Genomic DNA, 18923 nt, shown 5'->3' on the forward strand with positions numbered 1-18923 from the left:
AATGGGCACAAATACAGATCTCTTCCAATCAGTTGGCCAGATAGCTATTTTCCAAATTTCTTGGCATAGGTGAGTGAGTGCCTCCTGTGCTTCCTCACTTTCTTGAAAGATTTCAGTTTGTATTCCATCAATTCCTGATGCCTTGTTCTTTGCCAATTCCTTCATTGCGCCTTGGACTTCCTCCTTCAGTATCATTGGCTCTTGATAATATGCTACCTCTTGAAATGGTTGAACATTAACCATTTACTTTTGGTACAGTGACTCTGTGTATTCCTTCCATCTTCTCTTGATGCTTTCTTCATCATTCAATAATTTACCCAGAGAATATTTCAATAACGAAAGTCGAGGCTTGAATTTTTTCTTCAGTTCCCCCAGCTTGATATTATCCTATCACAGACAGTGTTGTACCTCATGACTGATCTGGATATGTTCTTTTTGACAATGAATACCACACCATTCCTCTTCAATTTGTCATTCCCTGTATAGTAAACCATGTGGTCGTCAGATTCAAAATGGCCAATACCAGTCCATTTCAGTTCACTAATGCCTAGGATATTGATGTTTATGCATTCCATTTCATTTTTGACAACTTCCAATTTTCCCAGATTCGTACTTCATACATTCCATGTTCCAAATATCAATGAATGTTTGCAGCTGTTTCTCTTCATATTGAGTTGTGTCCCATCAGCTAATGAAGGTCCGTGGGCTTTTCTCCATTTGCATCATCACGGTCAACTTTACTCTTCCCCAGTTGCATTTTGAGTGTCTTCCAACCTGAAGATCTCATTTTCTGGCACTATGTCTGATAGTGTTTCTCTGCTATTCATAAGGTTTTCATTGAGTAAATATTTGGAAATAGTTCGTCAGTCCTTCTTCCTAGTCTGTCTTCGCCTGGAGGCTCATCTGAAACCTTTCCACCATGGGTGACCCTGCTGGTATTTAAAATACCGGTGGCATAGTTTTCAGAATCACAGCAACTCACAAGCCACCACAGTACGACACACTGACAGATGAGTGGTGGCTCCAGTCATTGGTGTTCAAGAAATCAAACCGTGTCTTACAATGATCTGTAAATTCAGGTGGAATATACTCAAGATGGTATTTTTGCTCTCATTAGCTTGCTTTAATTTTAATTTTTATAAAATAGATTTTTTAAATATTATATATATGTATATATATTACATATTGTGCATATATGTGTGTGTGTAAATAATGAGGAAAGCTAAAAAGAAATCTTGAGAAATTCGTTCCTTGAGTTCAGATACATGAACTTTAAATCATCCTAGGAATTACTCTACCCATACATCCATTCTAAATCTAAATATCTAGAGCTATTTCATCATATATTTTTGCCTTATCTTTCCAAAATAAATCAAATGACTACATAAAATTATATTAGCTTAAAGTTCCGTTTAGTAGAAAGCTTTAAAATCATGTTGTACATGTAAAAACTTAGGATGTTTTCCTTGTATCAAAGGGAACAATATAAAAGGTAGCATAGATAGGAAAGAATTCGCTCCCATTCCCCAACTCCCTCCTTCTTTTCATGAGATTCAAGGTCATCACTGATGCAATTGCTTTTTAGCATCTTTTTTGTACATGATGAGAGAAGCAATTACAAGCGGTTCCCCTCTACATGACACTGCCCGAAGATGGGCAAATTGCATCTCTTGATGGATGCCAGCTATTATATACAGTGGGTTGGAAATCTCCATATAGGGAAAGGAAAATGAACAAAGGGAAGACTGAACAAAAATGCCAATAAAGATAAGTTGTTATGGAAAGAGAGAGAGTGCTAGTTAATTGTTCAAACCATATGAAATACCTGTGAATACATAAATGCTTTCACACATTCACACACACATAATAATGTTTCTTTACAAAGCGTAGAATCGGAAAGCAGGCTCTTTTCTGTGGGAGAGAAGAAATTTGGGTAGTTAATGCTACAGGGTACAAATTTATATGGCCCCATACTTGCTTGTGTTTTTACAGTAGGTTTATAAATCTAAAATATAAGCATTACTTGACTAAAATGAGATGTCATGAGAAAGAATCACTAACATTATTTCAAATGCTTTAGAAGAACATGGGGACCACCCAATAATACTGTTGTGAATTGAAGTTCTGCACATGGATTCTAGTCCTTCGTTGAGTAAGACGGAGTAGAGAAGAGGGGAGAAAGTGTGGCCATCAGCAGGCAGCCCGCCCCTTTAACGTAAGGGACATGTATAGTAGGGAACAGTCAAAAAAGTGCCTTCTAGAGTCTTTCTGGAATACTGTTAGGAAACATATGCTAGGTTTGAGAAATATATGCAAGTTAATGTTTATTACTCTTCACTGTGGGGTACGGGTGTGGTGCTGTTGGATAAGATAATAAGGTCGGTTTGAACCACAAGGCCAGTGGTTCAATCTCACCAGCTGCTCCTTAGAAACCTTATACAGGGTCACTGTGAGTCGGAACCAACTGGACAGCACTTAACAATAACAATAACAATAACAACTCTTCACTCTATTATGTTCTCAAGGAGGGTTAGTGTGCGACATAAATGTGTATTAGGAAAATGAAGTTTCACCTGCAAAAGGTAAAACCGTTTTTATTGTCGCCTAAAATTCCATTTTCACTAATATAGGCATTATGTACACTAAGCAAGTTTCTCAGAACATAATAGGCCAATGGTACATGTTTGTTTATCAAGTCTAGAAGTAGATCAGGTTGCTTTTCAAAATCGAGAGTTGGTACCACTCAGCATTGTTATCTCTGGCAATTAGCATAGTATCTGAAGCTTTAAAAGTATTGAAGAGATGAGCAAATGAACAAATGAGAGGTACAATTTCTAAACTAAAAGAAAACAAGAGTGAAATTCATTTTAGATTTAAAAAGTCACTGTTCTTATGAAATGAATTTTTTCAGGGAACCTCTGGAGAGACATTGTCCTTCTGCATATACGTATCTTGAGATCAGCTACATGATCTATTCTTGTTTTCCTCCCCAGGTGTGGAATCCATAGCATGTTCCCCTTACATTTAGCAGCCCTAAATGCTCACTCTGACTGCTGCAGAAAGTTGTTGTCATCGGGTAAGTATATCTGTTGTCAAAGATGAGGCTTAATGTGTCCTGTCAGTGAGTCACACGGCTTCAGGTGTGTGGTCAGACTGAATGGCTGTCTGTGCTTCGTGTCGTTACCTGAGTGGGCAGGGCAAGTTACGTACCACAGCTAACTGCATGTGAAAACTCCCAGCAGTTCATGGAGTGGATGTTGTTCAAATGTCAGTATACCCTCTCCTCACTTACTGTCTAGTCATCTGACATTTCTCATTTATGCCAGTAATAACAAATGTACCATGGGACTCTTTTTTGCATTATGACATATGCCTGGCAGCAACCAATGCCAGGATGGACAGAGAGAGTAATACAGACTGTGATGATTAGGGTTATGCATCAGCTTGCCCGGGCCATGATTCTCAGTGGTTTGGCAGTTATGTGATTTAACAGATATTTAATGATGCAATTGACCTCTGTTTTGTGATCTGACATTGTCATCCTCCATTTTCACAAATGCCTACTCTTTCTTGCATAATGAGTTGGTCTTTGGAACCTAATCATGTTGGTAAGTGAGGAGAGGTGTTGTGTTCCAGCCCTGGAGTATGAGTCTTGTCTGGTTTTCAAGTTAAAGCTTGGGTGATCTTTGGATTGAGAGAGAAGCAGCGATCTCTAGACCTTAAAAGAAGTTTTCAAAGAAGGAAAATGCATCTTTGAGGTTTAAAATGGTTCCTTAATATTTAATATTTTTAACAAAAGAAAAAAGGCCAAATTTCCCATATTTTAGTGGTTAAGAAAAAGGTTGTGTTGCCAGCCCACTCTGTGAGCTCTGAAAAAATCAATATAAAAATTAAACTATGTTTAACTAATTTTTTTCTAATGTGGGGTTACTTGGAACTCATAAATGCTTTCTGGTTTGCTAATTAGCTTTGCTAATCTTTCTTATCAATACATCTGCCAACCTCTATATACTAAGAAGTTCCTGGACTTTCAAAGGTGATACAGATATGCAGGCAAAGATTGTTTATGAATTGATTTATCAGATATCTCAGAGGCATTTTTTTCCCTTTAAGTACTTTGCCTATGGTTGATTCTGCTTTCACTGCTTTTGGCATGTTTAAAAACAATCCCTGCATGAAAGCATGTTTGCTCAATCTTAAACCAACTAAAAGCTAGGAATACGTTTAAGAAAATCTCTCTTCCAGCATGTTGTGACCACTCCTTTGCCTTCCATGTTTTCTCCATGTGTTCTGTCTGCCTGTCCGTTGCTCCACTTATCTCAAATTGGTTTCATAAATTTCTATCCTGTGATTGAAAAATGGGGCTGCGATTCATCCAGGGCTGAATGTGAAAATAAATTCTTCTTGACTTCACGGTTCTTCCTATAAAATTGCCAAGCTTGAGCAGTTACCATTCGTTTCCATGACAACCTCTTTCTGACTACAGTTGCTTGCATTCTGGTTTTTCTACTAACTGATTTTTCTGTCTCTGCAATGTTTCTTGTGGTTTAACTAGGACAAAAGTATAGCATAGTATCCTTGTTTAGTAATGAGCACGTGCTGTCTGCAGGCTTTGACATAGACACCCCAGATAAATTTGGAAGAACGTGCCTTCATGCTGCTGCTGCAGGAGGGTGAGTAGTTAGCCATCTCAGTTATTTCATGACTTATGCGTTTTAGCTGACTTAAGTTGTTTGTGAATGCAAGACACCTTCCTTAGTGAAATGGGTAAGAATCATTTCTAACAACACCAAATATCACTATTCTGGATTCCCGGATTATTCCCAATTTGCTTTTCTAAAGAAAAGTCACGAACTCATCTCTTAAAGTAAATTGGTTTTTCTTTTCTTTTCATTCACTTTCTTTTTTTCCTACAATCGTAGCTATTCAACATACAGAATAAATAACTACTTGGCACTCCCTCCACTGAAAGAAATTTTTTTTTTTTTTAATTTTCCACTTTTGTTGCTGGCAGGTGAATGACAATCAAGGGAATCCAAGAATGAATTAATTCATTTTCATTTACAGGCATTTTACCTATGTTTCCAAACTGATTTTTAAGTCTTTATAATGATTAAATGTGAAACAAAAGTCAAAAGAAAACCTAAAGGATAGGAAAGAAGTGATTTAAACTTTGCTTTTTTTTTTTTTTTTTTAACTTGCAAAGGGAATTTTTCATTAGATATTCTCTTTTTCATACCAGTGGCTACATTAGTGCTTTGATAAACAAATAGTTGATATGTGTCCTCACGTTGACCAAACATGGCTTCTCTTTGGTAACCATGTATGGATAAAGTATTGGTTCTTAATCAATTTCTTGTTCCCTAAGGCACAACAAAGCTTCTCTATTTCCCTCTGCATATTACCAAAGGTATAACCTATTCATTAGAGATGGATTGATCGTGAAGCTCTAGAGTCCCTTATTTGCATGCGTCCCTTCTAAGTTTCCTACCTTATTTTCTTTTCGTTAAAAAAAAAAAATTGTTTTGTATCCTTTTTTAATAGAACCTTCCCACACCCCTCAAATTTTATGAACTACAGAGCCACATAACTTGGGTTGGCCTCTTTGAACCTTTGGCATCACTTAGTAAGAGATGGATGCTGGATGCTTTATATGAACTGACATTGTGCTACACCAACATGTAATTGTCTTAGCAAGTTCTTATATTTTATAATGAAACACCTAATTCTCTGAATAAGATGAATATGAAGGTCGGGTTTGGAGTAAAGAGAGTCCTGTTTGGGGTTTTCATTAATGAAATAATTATTCTCATTTAAATTATAATAAAATAATGAATTCTAGGTTTTTTCATAGCATCCCAAGTTTAAATTCTAATAGATGATTATCTTTTTTCTATGACCACATTAAAAAATATACATAGCAGCCTTATACAGAAAGTGGCAACACATCATTTTGGATTCTGAAACTCCTATTAGAATTAATATTTAGCAACATGCCCTTCAAAAGGCAAGTTCTCTTCACTAGGTCTCTTTCTCTCTACTAAACATGATTTCTTGCTTCTGCAAATGACAAAGAAGCTTTGGAAGACCACAATTACATTACATCATTTTTGGCCTAGTCTCTGCACATTTATTTACCTAAATTACAAAGACAGGGAAATGTAGCTGTTTTATTTTCCATTAGGAGTGTCTGGGTCGAAAATGGTCATCATTCTGCAGTGATAAAAGGTAATGGGTGTCCACTACAGGTCATTCTTTAAAGGCAACATGGAAATATTATAGGGGCAAGTGCTTGTTTCATAAACTCTTGATGGTTTTGAAAAGGAATTTTAGGGTAAGCGAGGAAACTATCATTGAGAGGTTTAATTATGTGATAGTCATTAAATTCTTTACTCATTGAATTGATAATGTCTCACCAAGCTTTATAACTGACCTTTAAAAGGAATTTTAAGGACTTCAGATCCTTAAGATATGACATTACTCTAAAATGTGCAAGTTATATTTTTGTTAGATGAATTTAAACCTGAGGTTACCATTTCATCTTGGCCTGCACTCTGTAGAAAACAGCTCTTTGTGAAGATAATTGATATTCTCTTTTTCATACCAGTGAAAAAGAGCATCTTCCTAATGCTTTCCCTGTCTTTCTAGCAACATGGAATGTATAAAACTCTTGCAGAGCAGCGGAGCGGATTTCCACAGAAAGGACAAGTGTGGGAGGTATGTAATCTGGGAATGCTGTTTCAGGTGCCTCAATGAAAGAGTGGAGAGCAGTCTGTCTGGAAGTCCTGTGATGTTGAAATGATAAGCAGGGAAACTGGCTGGGAAATTCCACCCCCAGAAGGAAAGCCTTTCTTGTAGAGAACTACCACCAAAGCAGGCACCAACCACCAGGGAAGTAGCTCCTCTCACAGCTGCTAATTAGGAGTGTTCATTGTTTCTCTTGTCTTTTCCATTTTTCTTTAATCTCCCACATGGATATAGCTTAGGATGTTCTGGTTACAGCATAATACAACTCTCTAGCATTCTTGCCCCTCCAATGCAGAGCTGGCAACATCTGAAGCATTTTGTTATATTTATGGGACATTTTATCTTGGGATACATTTTTAGACATGTTTAAAACTTTGAACAACTACAGCAAAACAAAACAAAAAGTAGCCCCTTTGCCTATTGGAATGTTGTTGTTAAGTGCCGTCAAGTCGGTTCCGATCCATAGCAGCCCTGTGTAAGGTTTCTGAGGAGCAGCTGATGAGCTTGAACCTTGCAGTTCAAACGGCTTTGCAGTCTGACGCATTAACCCACAGTACCACACCAGGACTTTGCCTATTGGGATAGGTTGTAGAATTTTTCTTACTTTAACATAACTAACTAGCACATGGATATACAGACACACACACAGAGCTGTGTGTTTATATATATGTGTATCTTTTCAATTCCATTTTTTGTTTTCACAGTATTCTCTACTCCTGTCCACATATATTCTGAATCTTTGGGGTTTCTTCTCCTACTTACCTACTTAAAGCAACTTCAACTCATCTTCAAGATTCATGACAAGTGTCACCCCTTAACACTGTAGCAGGAACCCCTTGTCCCTGCTTCCCTAACACCCCATGTAGTCTGTTACTGCAGGACTCATCACTCTGTTCTAGTGGACAGTTTGTTTCCTTGTCTCTTTCCTCACGTGGCTGCGAGGCTCCGGAGAACAAGGATGAGGTCACTTTCTCTCTGGGCTCTGTCGAATGGTTGACACCTAATAATTTCCAGTCTCGTTAATTAAAATTCCAGCAGTACAATATGTAAAATATTTATAATTTCCTACTTTTGGACTAAAGATCCCACAAATTGACTATAAAATAAATGTACTTGAGAAATGATAAATGAATAATTCCTGAAATAAAGTTACTTTCTTTTTACAATTCTATTTGATCAGTCTAAAAACCAAACCCATTGACTCAATTCTGACCCTAAATATTGGTTGGGTACACAAGAAAGATTGTTAAATAATTGAGAACTAAAAATAAGTGATAGTTTTGTAGCGCCTGACTCTTTACAAGGTGGTGGTACATTCTGAATATTACTTAGTTTCTTCTAGTAAGTCTGTGGTGGTGTGGTGGGGTGATGTTTATTAACCTGTTTAATGGCTGACAAAGCCCAGCCCAAAAACACTAAACAATTTATTCAAATCCAGAGAATTTTAGACCTAGATGAGACCTTGGGGATAGCTGCCTATGACACAGAAGGGACATGGTTGGCCCAGCTAATACGTGTGTCCAGACTGGAGGCCAGGACTTCTGATTCCTTCTGCATTGTTCTTCTCATTGACCTGTATCCCCAACCTCAGGGAGCTAGTTTCTAGTTCAGTGGGAAATGAGATAATACACTAGTAACTCAAATTAAGGCAATGTGTGATGATAGCCCCACGAGAGACGGAGACAGGAGCTAAACAGTCTCAGAAGACAGAGAGAATTTTGGGAACCTAATGATGAGTCAAGTTTTAATGGGTAGAAGTGCTTCAGCAAAGGGTAGTCCAGATGAAGAAAGGAGCATGGGAAAATGGGCAAGAAGTGTGGACATGGCCACAGGTTGTTTGGATATAGTAACTGATAGATTAGGACTAGCTTGGGAAGATCTTCAATTTCAGGCTTAGGAATCAAGGGCTTTGTTCACTGAGGAGCTACAAAGCTGTGTAATCAGTACTGACATATGTGGGGACAGTACCTTTAAAAAAGAACCCTAGTGGCATAGTGGCTAACGCACTTGGCTGCTCACCAAAAGGTGATGGTTCAAACCCACCAGCCACTCAGCAGGAGAAAGATGCGGCAGTCTGCTTCCGTAGAGATCACAGCCTTGGGAACCCTATGGGGCTGTTCCACTCGGTCGTATAGGATTGATGTGAGTTGGAATTGACATGACAGATGGTTTAGTCTGGGAGAGTACCTTAGAAATCCAGCTTTTTATCCATATCAACTTGGAATTAGATGAGCAGCTAGATTCAAGCAAAGGAGACCAATGAGGATGGTACTGCAGTGCTTCAAATAAGCAATAATATAGTCCTGAACCATGGTGGGGACTAGGAGTGGAGAAGAAGAATCAAGCCCAGGGTAGATGACCTTGAAGCTTCAGTTCCACATTACATAGTCAAAGAAAGGCACGTGCACCATGAGAGTAGAAGAACTTTCTAGACCCCTAGAAATACAGGTGCCAGTCTTAGTGCCAGGGATGAGTCTGTGCTTCAGGCTTAATGACATAACCAATTGCTGTTTGTTTTCCAGGACCCCTTTGCACTATGCAGCTGCGAATTGTCATTTCCACTGTATTGAGACATTAGTGACCACAGGGGCCAACGTTAATGAAACAGATGACTGGGGAAGGACAGCTTTGCACTACGCTGCTGCATCAGACATGGATAGAAAGTAAACACAGCCTGCTCATAATTCCCCTGAGGGCAGGACTTGGGGAGCGGGGCAGGGGAGGTTTGCTAAGTTGTCTTCATACTACCTCATGGAAACTGATATGAAGAATCTTTCACCCAGAGCCAAAGGAGTTAGAATTGCTTCATCTCTAACCCCAGTTTTCCCGTTCTTCTCTCTTTATGTTTGATCCTTACATGTCACTGCACAATTACTTCACTGTTCTTGGGTTGAATGCCAAGTGGAACCATTAAGTCTGGTTTTCAGTTAGTTCAAATCTGTTGTAATTCATTTAGACACACACTGGAGTTCTCATCACCACTTAAGTGTTTTCATTTCCATGAAACTTAAATTAGTTAATATATATGCTAAAAATATACAAGTCAAAAATATCCACCTCTGCATAAACCCTGTAGTCTTCAAATGCATAAAACAGGCTCTATTGCTCAGAACCTTGGTCATGAATGCTCTTTCAGAAGCTAGAAAAGATGACGTTGATTATCTTGGACATGTCTGGATTCTAGGAGGCTAGACAAGGAAAGCAGAAATAAGTGTATCAGTTCAAGGGAAAAACTTGGGAGAAGTGCCCACAGTTTATGAGATTATTCTCAGAAGCTTAAGGTCAAGGCCTCCTTCAGAGGAATCTTTTTGGTGACCTGGTCTAGAGAGCTATTGAGTTCTGTGCTGCCGTGTGCAGTGGAATTGGTCCTGGGTCAGTGCTAACTGCTTACCCCTTCCAGCAATGGCTTTCAAACATTTTAAATGACGACTCACAGTAAGAAATATATTTTACATCATGACATATGTGTGTATTATATATGAGTATGTAACACTGAAACAAAGATTTTAGGAAACATTTATCATTACTAGGTGTGATGTTTAAAACATAAATTAACTGGTGACTGTAGCCCATGAAACTGACTTCACAATTCAGTACTGGATTATGATCCATTATTTGAAAAGCATGCTGTTCATTTTTCTCTTCATGCTTATATAATATTTCCAAGTCAGATGTAGCTCTTGGAATCTCACAGCCATGAAGTTATTAATGTGGCACATGTTTATTGAGTATCTGCCAAGTGCCAGGCTCTGTGCTCTTTACTTGAGATGAAGTGAGCAGGGATTAGGAAGGGAAGCAAGCTTACTATATCTGCTAAGACCTGAAAAAGATTCCTGGACAGTGAAGAATTATTCTGAGAGGTGAGGGATGATCAGAACTCTGTCTCTTGCCATATATGGGCAAGCAGCAAGGATTGTGGTAGGTGGCAGAAGAGTTTGAGCAAGGGCACCTCATTTTGACCTAGGTGTTTTAGATGTTTCTGGAAGGGTGGACAAATTGTTGTATTAATCACCCATACCTAGCTGTAAGTTTTAGTAAAGTCATGTTTCCAACTGGATTCCAATGAAAAGAATAGATTTACTAGAGAGCCTTGGAGAGAACTGTGCAGATACTCAATGAGAAACAGTGGTGCTTATGCATCTGGGTTGGGGGTAAAGATAATTGGGATATAAATTGCACCCATACCATTAACAACTTTGATATTAAAAAAGTTAACTGCATTTTTTTTTTTTTCTCCTATCCCATATGCTGAGAAGTAAGACCATCTTAGGAAATGCCCATGAAAATTCAGAAGAACTTGAAAGAGCCAGGGACATGAAGGAAAAGAAAGCCGCGTTGTAAGTGTCTTCTCAGTTTAAGAACAAGGTTTTGTTTCTGACAGTTTTGTCTGCTCTCTGGGTCTTATGGGGCCAGCCTACTCTTGTGGAGTTTAACTTGGAATCTTGAAGATGTGATGTGAGCTTGCCTTGAATGAAGAAGAAACTGTTCTCTGAATGCATCCTTTAACTCTGCTGTTTTCACACAGGAAGCTCTTTCTAAAATTGTAAGGCTTGCTGCAACCATCACTGTTGATTGGCCAGTGGTTTTTACGACCAGGTATCCTAAATATCAAGGAGCTACGGTAGCGTAGTAATTTAAGAGTCAGGCTGCTAATCTCATGGTCAGCAGTTCAAAACTACCAGTGGCTCCGCGGGAGAAAATGAGGCTTTCTGCTCTAGTACAGGGTCGCTATGAGTTGGAATTGACTCCACGACACATAAGCATCACCACCATCCTAAATATCATTTCTGACTCTCCCACATAACATGTGCTTGAGGGGACACAGGAATTTGACTCAGGGCCTTAGACTCTTCTTTCATTACCTGTGTAAAACTACTTATTGTTATTGTTAAGTGCCACGAGTTGATTCCGACCCATAGTGACCCTGTATAGGGTTTCTGAGGAGGAGCTGGTGAGCTTGAACCACTGATCTTGCAGTTCAAACGACTTTGCATTAGCCCACAGAGCCACACCAGGACTCCAAAACTACTTAGTAGCTCCTATAAATAAAGGGTCAGTCACTATGAGTTGGAACCAATTCAATGGCACTTAACAACAACACAACATAAATAAAGAATTCCTGGTGTGGCACTATAGGATAAGCACTGGACTTCTAACTACAAGATCAGCGGTTCAAACCTACCAGCCACTCCTGGGAAACCCTATATAGGGTCACTGTGAGTTGAAACCGACTTGACAGCACTTAACAACAAACAGATAAATAGATCCCTGGTGACACAGTGGGTTAAGTGCTTGACTGCCAAATGAAAAGTTGGTGGCTCAAATCCACCAACTGCTCCATAGGAGAAAGATGAGACCATCTCCTTCCATGAAGATTTGCAGCCTCAGAAGCCCTGTGAAGCAGTTCTATCCAGTCCTGTAGGGTCGCTGTGAGTCGGAATGGACTTGATGGCAGTGGATAGGTATAAATAAAGGGGGCATCTCTAGAGGCGCAACAGCTGCTAACTGAAAGGTTATGTTGAACCAACCAGCAACTCCACAAGAGAAAAGAGCTGGTCATCTGCTCCTGTGAACATTACAACCTTGGAAACAAGGTAAGTCAGTTCTACTCTATCATATAGGGTGGCTGTAGGTGAGAATCGACTTTGACAGCAAACAGCAACATAAATCAAAGTCTTGAGAGTTGGATGTGAAGTATACCAGTTGTACTCTCTCCTACACATCAGCTAGTGAACCGCACCCTGTTCCTGTACCACCTCACCCCAAGACTTAGCTGTTGCTGTGATGGGGCTAGTACATCGGAAAGCTCCTTGCCTTCTCTCTGCATTTCACGTCACAGTGGGAAGCACACACTGCCCAGTGGATCAATAACTTAAAAAACTGAGTAAATAAATGAACTGGTGCCCACAATTGTGCCCTGTACCTGTGGGACCCAGTGCTCTCCAAGTCTGCATACACAAGCCCTAACTTGTTCTTGTCTCCAGTTGTCGAGCAAACAAAGCAAAAAACAGTTGCCATCAAGTGGATGCCACCTGATGCTGACTCCCTGTGTCAGACTAGAATGTGCTCAGTAGGGCTCTCAGTGACTGGTTTACCAGGCCTGTCTTCTCTGGTGCTGCTGGGTGGATTCCAACTTTTAACCTTTCTGTTCGCAGTGAATGCTTTAACTATTTGCCTGTGGGTTCACTAAGGCTGCAGGGGGTGGGGACCACACCTGGTGACACTGTCATATTAACGCCCAATTATAATGACCCTTCAAATCACATGGGTCCATTTCCACTTGTTACAAGCACATGCTGGTATTTTTTTTTTCTGCTGCAATGTTTTTATTGTTGTTGTTGTTGTTAAGTGCCTGCCGTCGAGTCGGTTTTGACCCATAGCGACCCTGAATAGGGTTTCCGAGCCTGTAAATCTTTACGGGAGCAGATCGCCTCATCTTTCTCCCATGGAGCAGCTGGTAGTTTCGAACTGCTGACCTTCCGGATCGCAGCCCAATTCGTAACCACTTTTATAGTGGCTGATTTTGTCAGATTGTCTGGTATTTTCGCTACAATAGTGTGGTAATTTGTGTTTGTGAACCCATATTCATAACTTTTTTTGAGAATGAAGTATTAATAAAGGAAAAGAGGAAGAAAAATCCCCAAAGATTTCTGTTCAGTTACTAATAATGTTGTTTTCAGTGTAGAAAGATTTTACAACAGTTTTGTTGTTAGTGTTCATATAATCTAAGAAGCATTGTTGTTGTTTAGTGCTGTTGAGTCTGTTCCAATTCACAGCAACCATGTATAGGATTTCCAAGTGGTTGTCGGTCCTTGCAGTCCAGTGCATTATCCGGCAGCGCCACACCAGGACTCCAAGAAGTATTACATTTAAGCAATTTGTTGTTGCTGTTAAGTGTTACTGAGTCAGTTCTGACTCATAGTGACCCTAAATAGGGTTTCTGAGGACCTGATGATGGGTTTGAATCTCCAATCTGTGGCTAGCAGTCCAGTGCGTATGTATACCTATAACACCACACCAGGACTATATTTATCGTATATTATTCTGTGATTAAAATGGACAATAAACATCGCTAAAGAGTCTGTGTGGTCTGGTACGGGAGAAGGTCCACAGGGTGAGGGAGCAAGGGTGACACTACTGTGTTACCTCACTGCATGACACCAACCCTTGTGACAGCACTGAGTTTGCAACCAGGATTCCCTCCAGCTGCTGGAGGAAGCTCATTTTCTATGACCTGAATATTCCCTGTCTCACCTCCCACTGGGCCTTTCCTGTAGAAGGGTACAGTTCATGGGGTCCCATCCAGTTGTGGACATACTGTAACTACGGTCAGGGTGAAGCTAGAAATCATACCTGTGAGTAAAGCAGAATAAAGAGGGTTTTGCACTGTTGTTCTTGTTAAGTGCTGTCCAGTCAGTTCCAACTCATAGTGACCATGGATAGCATTTCCAAGTAGTAGCTGTTGTGTTTGAACTGTTTTACTATGTGGTTAGCAGTCCAGTGCTTATCCTACAGCACCAGACCAGGACTCCTTGTTTTGCACTGTTGTTGTTGTTGTTAAGTGCTGTCGAGTAGAATAATGATATTAAAAGGATGTGAAAATGTAAGTCCCTTCTACAGCAGAACTGCATGCTTGCTTTGAGCCTGAGGGCTCTTTTAGGCAAATAAGGGCTTTCCCTGCCTCTAGGTACACTACTATTGGTTTGCGCTTAGGTGCCAAAATCACTAGTTATGGTTCTGGAAGGAGGAAAGATAGGTATTCTCAGGTAAAACATGAAATTCATTTTCCGGTAGAAACATTGTACAGAATATTCAAATTCTGTAGCACTGTTATTATCTCACAGAGCCCTGGTGACGCAGTGGAGGTTAAGGAGCTCCACCACTAACTGAAAGGTGGGCCGTTGGAATCTGTTCTGCAGGAGAACGATGTATTCCATACAGGTTTACAGCCTTAGAAACTCCATGGGGCAATTCTATTATGTCCTGTAACAGTCGAATACAGTGAGCTTATTTTGGGTTTGGATGTACTAACCCTATTTGTACTACCCAGCCACTGTCCACTGCCATGGATTCGTTTACAGCTCATAGCAACCCATACAGTGTTTCCAGGAGTCCTAGTGTGGCACTGTGGGTTAATGCGCTGCACTGCAGAATTGGTTTGAACCACAAGACTGGCGGTTCAAGTGCACTCGCCACTCCTCAGAAACCCTATACAGAGTCACTATGGGTCAGAACCGACTCAATGACACTTAACAACACAACAACATAGTGTTTCCATGGCTGTAAGTCTTGGAAAAGAGGAGCAAAAAGCCTCATCCTTTTCCCACGGAGTGGCTGGTGGGTGTGAACCTTAGCGTTAGCAATCCAGTACATATCCTATCATGCTATATCATTGTTGTTAAGTACCATCAAGTCATAGCAACCCTGCATAGGGTTTCCGAGGAACAACTGGTGCGTTCGTACCACTGATCTTGCAGTTAGCAGTCCAGTGCTTATCCTACAGCACCAGACCAGAACTCCCACAGTGCTATAGTTCAGCTGGCTTCTGGCTTCAGCAACTCTTTGGGAGCAATTCCAAATGCTTTCCAAATTCCACACAGCCCATTTATCAACTGACTTTCATAGTAATCAGTTGAGAGGTTGGGGACTGTGTGCCCATCACAACACTATTCCTGTGGAATGATTTCTTTAAAGGGATGAAATTTGGCTGAAAATGAGTCATACTTAGGATCCTGTCCCTGAGCATTTAATTTTCAAAACAAAGAACTTCCTTATAAGGTGCAAATCACCAAAGACAACATCATAGCAGAGTTCCAATAATAGCTTGATTCACTATGGAGTATTTAATGGATAAATTATATGACATATAACTATTTGGTTTTAAATTTTGTCTTTCATCAATTTTCTTGAAATTAAAGTATATGTTTTAATTATCTATGAGTGATTTGTTTGTGGAAGCAGCAGTCAAGATACCAAGCGTAGTGGTTATGAGTCAGGCTGCTAACCTCTAGGTCGGTATTTCAAAACTACTAGCTGTTCTCAGGAGAAAGATGAGTCTTTCTGCTCCCGTAAAGATTTACAACCTGACTTGGAACTGACTCCACGGTACTTAACAACAACAACATTGCCTTGGGCAAATCTGCTGCAAAAGACTTCTTTAGAATGTTAAAAAGTAAATATGCTTCCTTGAGAACTAAGATGTGCCTGACATGGTATTTTCAATTTTCATACGTATGTGAAAGCTGAACAGTGACTAAGGAAGATCAGAATTGATGCCTTTGAATTGTGATGTTGACTAATCTTAGTAACATGGGCTCTACAAGTGCATGCATGGATAGACATGCTAGCTGATAGGGTGTGAAAAGGAGAGAGGGATTACACCCATGCATAGGGCTAACAGACGATAGGAGTCCTGGTGTGGCGCTGTAGGATAAGTACTAGACCACAAGGTTGATTTGAACTGCAAAGTTGATGGTACGGACTCACCAGCAGCTCCTTGGAAACCCTATACAGTGTTGCTATGAGTTGGAACTGACCTGATGGCACTTAACAACAACAAAGGATAATGTCTGCATGTGTAGTTACCTATGCTACAAATATATGCATGTATGTGGTGGCACATACAGAGAACAAAGGTCTGAAAACTTCTTAGACGTAAGCAAACACCTTGAGGAAATGAGTCTGGTGCCTGGGGACACTGGGATCAACTGGCATAACATAGTCTACAAACACAATATTTTATATTTACTTTGGTAAATAATGACTTGGGTCTTCAGAGTTCATGAATAGCCATCTAAGGTGCAACTGTTGGTCTCTCCCTGTCTGGAAAAAAGAGTGAAGAAAATTAAAGACGCTTGGAAGCAATTAGTCCAATAGACTAATGAGCCATGTGAACATCAGCCCCTGAGATAAGAAGACCCTGAGATCAGAAGAATTATATAATGTCTGGCTATGACTACCAACTTCTTTGAAAGAGATCACATTAGAAGGTCCTGGGTAGAGTGGGAGAAAAATGTGGAAAAAACTAAAAATCGTTTAAAAACAAAGATCAGGCTTAGTTTTTGGATAGAGATTTGTGGCACCCCCCAAGACTTTGGTCCTTCATCACTCTTCAAGTCTGAAAATGAACGAACTCCTATGGTTCAATTTCCAATAGACAGGTCTGTAAGGGGAGTAATAACACTAGGAATGCACATCTTAGAATAATCAATGAGTTACAATCAAAAGGGCAGCATTTACTCAGGGACAAAGTTCAGAAGTGTTTGGAAAGGAGGAGAAATGGAAATAGGCAACACAGGCAAGAAGTGGGATAGTGACGGTACCTTGTGGGGATTGCAATCAGTAATAGGAAACAAAATGTGTATGAATTTCTGAATGGAAAACTAATGTGTTCTGTAAACTTACACCCAATCCACAATAAAAGTTTTTTAAAAGAAGAATTATGGTATTGGGGAAGGATACTGAAAATACCATGGCTTGCTAGAAGAACAAATAAATCTGAGGAAGAAGTACGACCAAAATGCTCTTTAAAAGCAAGGATGGCCAGACTTTGTCTGTGTACGTTGGACATGTTATCAGGACATCATGCTTGGTAGCGGATCAGTGGGAAGGAGGAAGACCCTTAATAAGATATAGTGATACAGTGACTACAGCAATTAGTGACTGAGGATGGTCCAGGACTGGACAGTGTTTCATTCTATTGTACTTAGGGTCACTATGAGTCAGAACAAACTCATAGCACCTAACAACAATGAGAGATTTATTATTTTATTGCCAAAAGATAGGTAAATGTCATTGAAATATTTTTATATAGACTGTAGAAATTTTCTGCTGGAAGATCTTGTCTAATGTATAGATTTACATTTATAATCTTGAAATTTTTACTTGATTAGGAAATGGTTCAGCTTGTAAAGGATATGCATGTTCCCCTAGCATAGAAAAAATACTGAGATTCTGGAATGTTTCAAAATAATACTATAATTCTCTTTAAACCTTTCAGAAAAATTACAACTGTTGTAAGGGTTGTTGTTTTTTTTAATTTATTATGTCTAGCCTATATTCCTAATGATGCATTGTAAGTGCCCCTTTCTTCATACATAGGCACTGAATTAACCCTTTATAGTTAAAAAAATATTTACTCATTCCTTTAGTCTTATTTTTAAGTTATTCTTACGTTCTTTCTTTTTATTACATTTTCTTTCATTTTCTAACCTTTTGGTCTTAGAGTCTCTAAGACCAGCCAAACCAAACTCATTGCCATGGAACTGGTTCTGAATCTTTGTTGTTGTTGTTAAGTGCCATCAAATCAGTTCCAACTTGACCCAGTATAAGGTTTCCAAGGCATAAATCTTTATAGGGAGTCCTGGTGTGGTGCTGTAGGAAAAGCACTGGACTAGTAACCACAAAGTCAGCAGTTCAAACCCACCAATCACTTCTTGGAAACTCTGTATAGGATCACTATGAATCAGAACCAACTATACAGCACTTAATAACAACAACAAATCTTTACAGGAATAGAAAGCCTCAGCTTTCTCCCACAGAGAGATTGGTGGGTTTGAACTACAGACCTTGTGATTACTCAGTCCAGTGCTTATCCAGTAGCACCACCAGGGCTCCTTAGAGTCTCTAAAAGCAAGGTTGAAAATAAGCCCCTGTTGCTATGGCCTAACCTTTTATCACATTTGAGATTTTTTTGTCATGTAAACATGAACCTTTAAAAATTTATTATTCCATAATCTCAGGGGATCAACTTAATTACCCTCTTGTTCATGAAGCCTCGTCTGAATTCTAGAATGCCTATTTTAAACTGAGATAAAGCCTATGAACATACACATACACACCTTAAGGCTTTGTTGCTGTAGGATTTCTTTTAAAAATAACCAAAATACTTCATAAAACATGCATAAAAAGATGTAATTTACATTGATTATCCCTGTTGACTCAAAGATGTTTTCGAAATAATACTTTGTTTTTATGTTTACAGGTGTTTAGAGTTTCTGCTTCAGAATGATGCAAACCCATCTATCCGGGACAAGGAAGGATACAATAGTATTCATTATGCTGCTGCCTTTGGCCACAGACAGTGTCTGGAGTTGGTGAGAATTTCGTTTTGTTTTCCCTCACATAAACTCACATACACACACACAAACCTGAAATTGCTACTGGTAATGTCTTAA

General features: G+C 39.5%; 1 protein-coding gene across 1 annotated transcript in view; it reads left to right on the forward strand.

Annotated features, from left to right (window-relative positions):
• Window positions 1-18923, forward strand: part of ANKRD44 (ankyrin repeat domain 44) — a 400403-nt gene that overhangs the window by 280590 nt on the left and 100890 nt on the right. The window contains exons 10-15 of the mRNA XM_006862012.1: window positions 2994-3076; window positions 4610-4673; window positions 6649-6717; window positions 9270-9410; window positions 11004-11084; window positions 18731-18842. Of these exons, the coding sequence (XP_006862074.1) occupies window positions 2994-3076; window positions 4610-4673; window positions 6649-6717; window positions 9270-9410; window positions 11004-11084; window positions 18731-18842 (550 nt within the window). The remainder of the gene's footprint in view (window positions 1-2993; window positions 3077-4609; window positions 4674-6648; window positions 6718-9269; window positions 9411-11003; window positions 11085-18730; window positions 18843-18923) is intronic.

The sequence above is a fragment of the Chrysochloris asiatica genome, unplaced genomic scaffold (assembly GCF_000296735.1).
Source record: "Chrysochloris asiatica unplaced genomic scaffold, ChrAsi1.0 scaffold00045, whole genome shotgun sequence".
NCBI classification, from domain to species: domain Eukaryota; kingdom Metazoa; phylum Chordata; class Mammalia; order Afrosoricida; family Chrysochloridae; genus Chrysochloris; species Chrysochloris asiatica.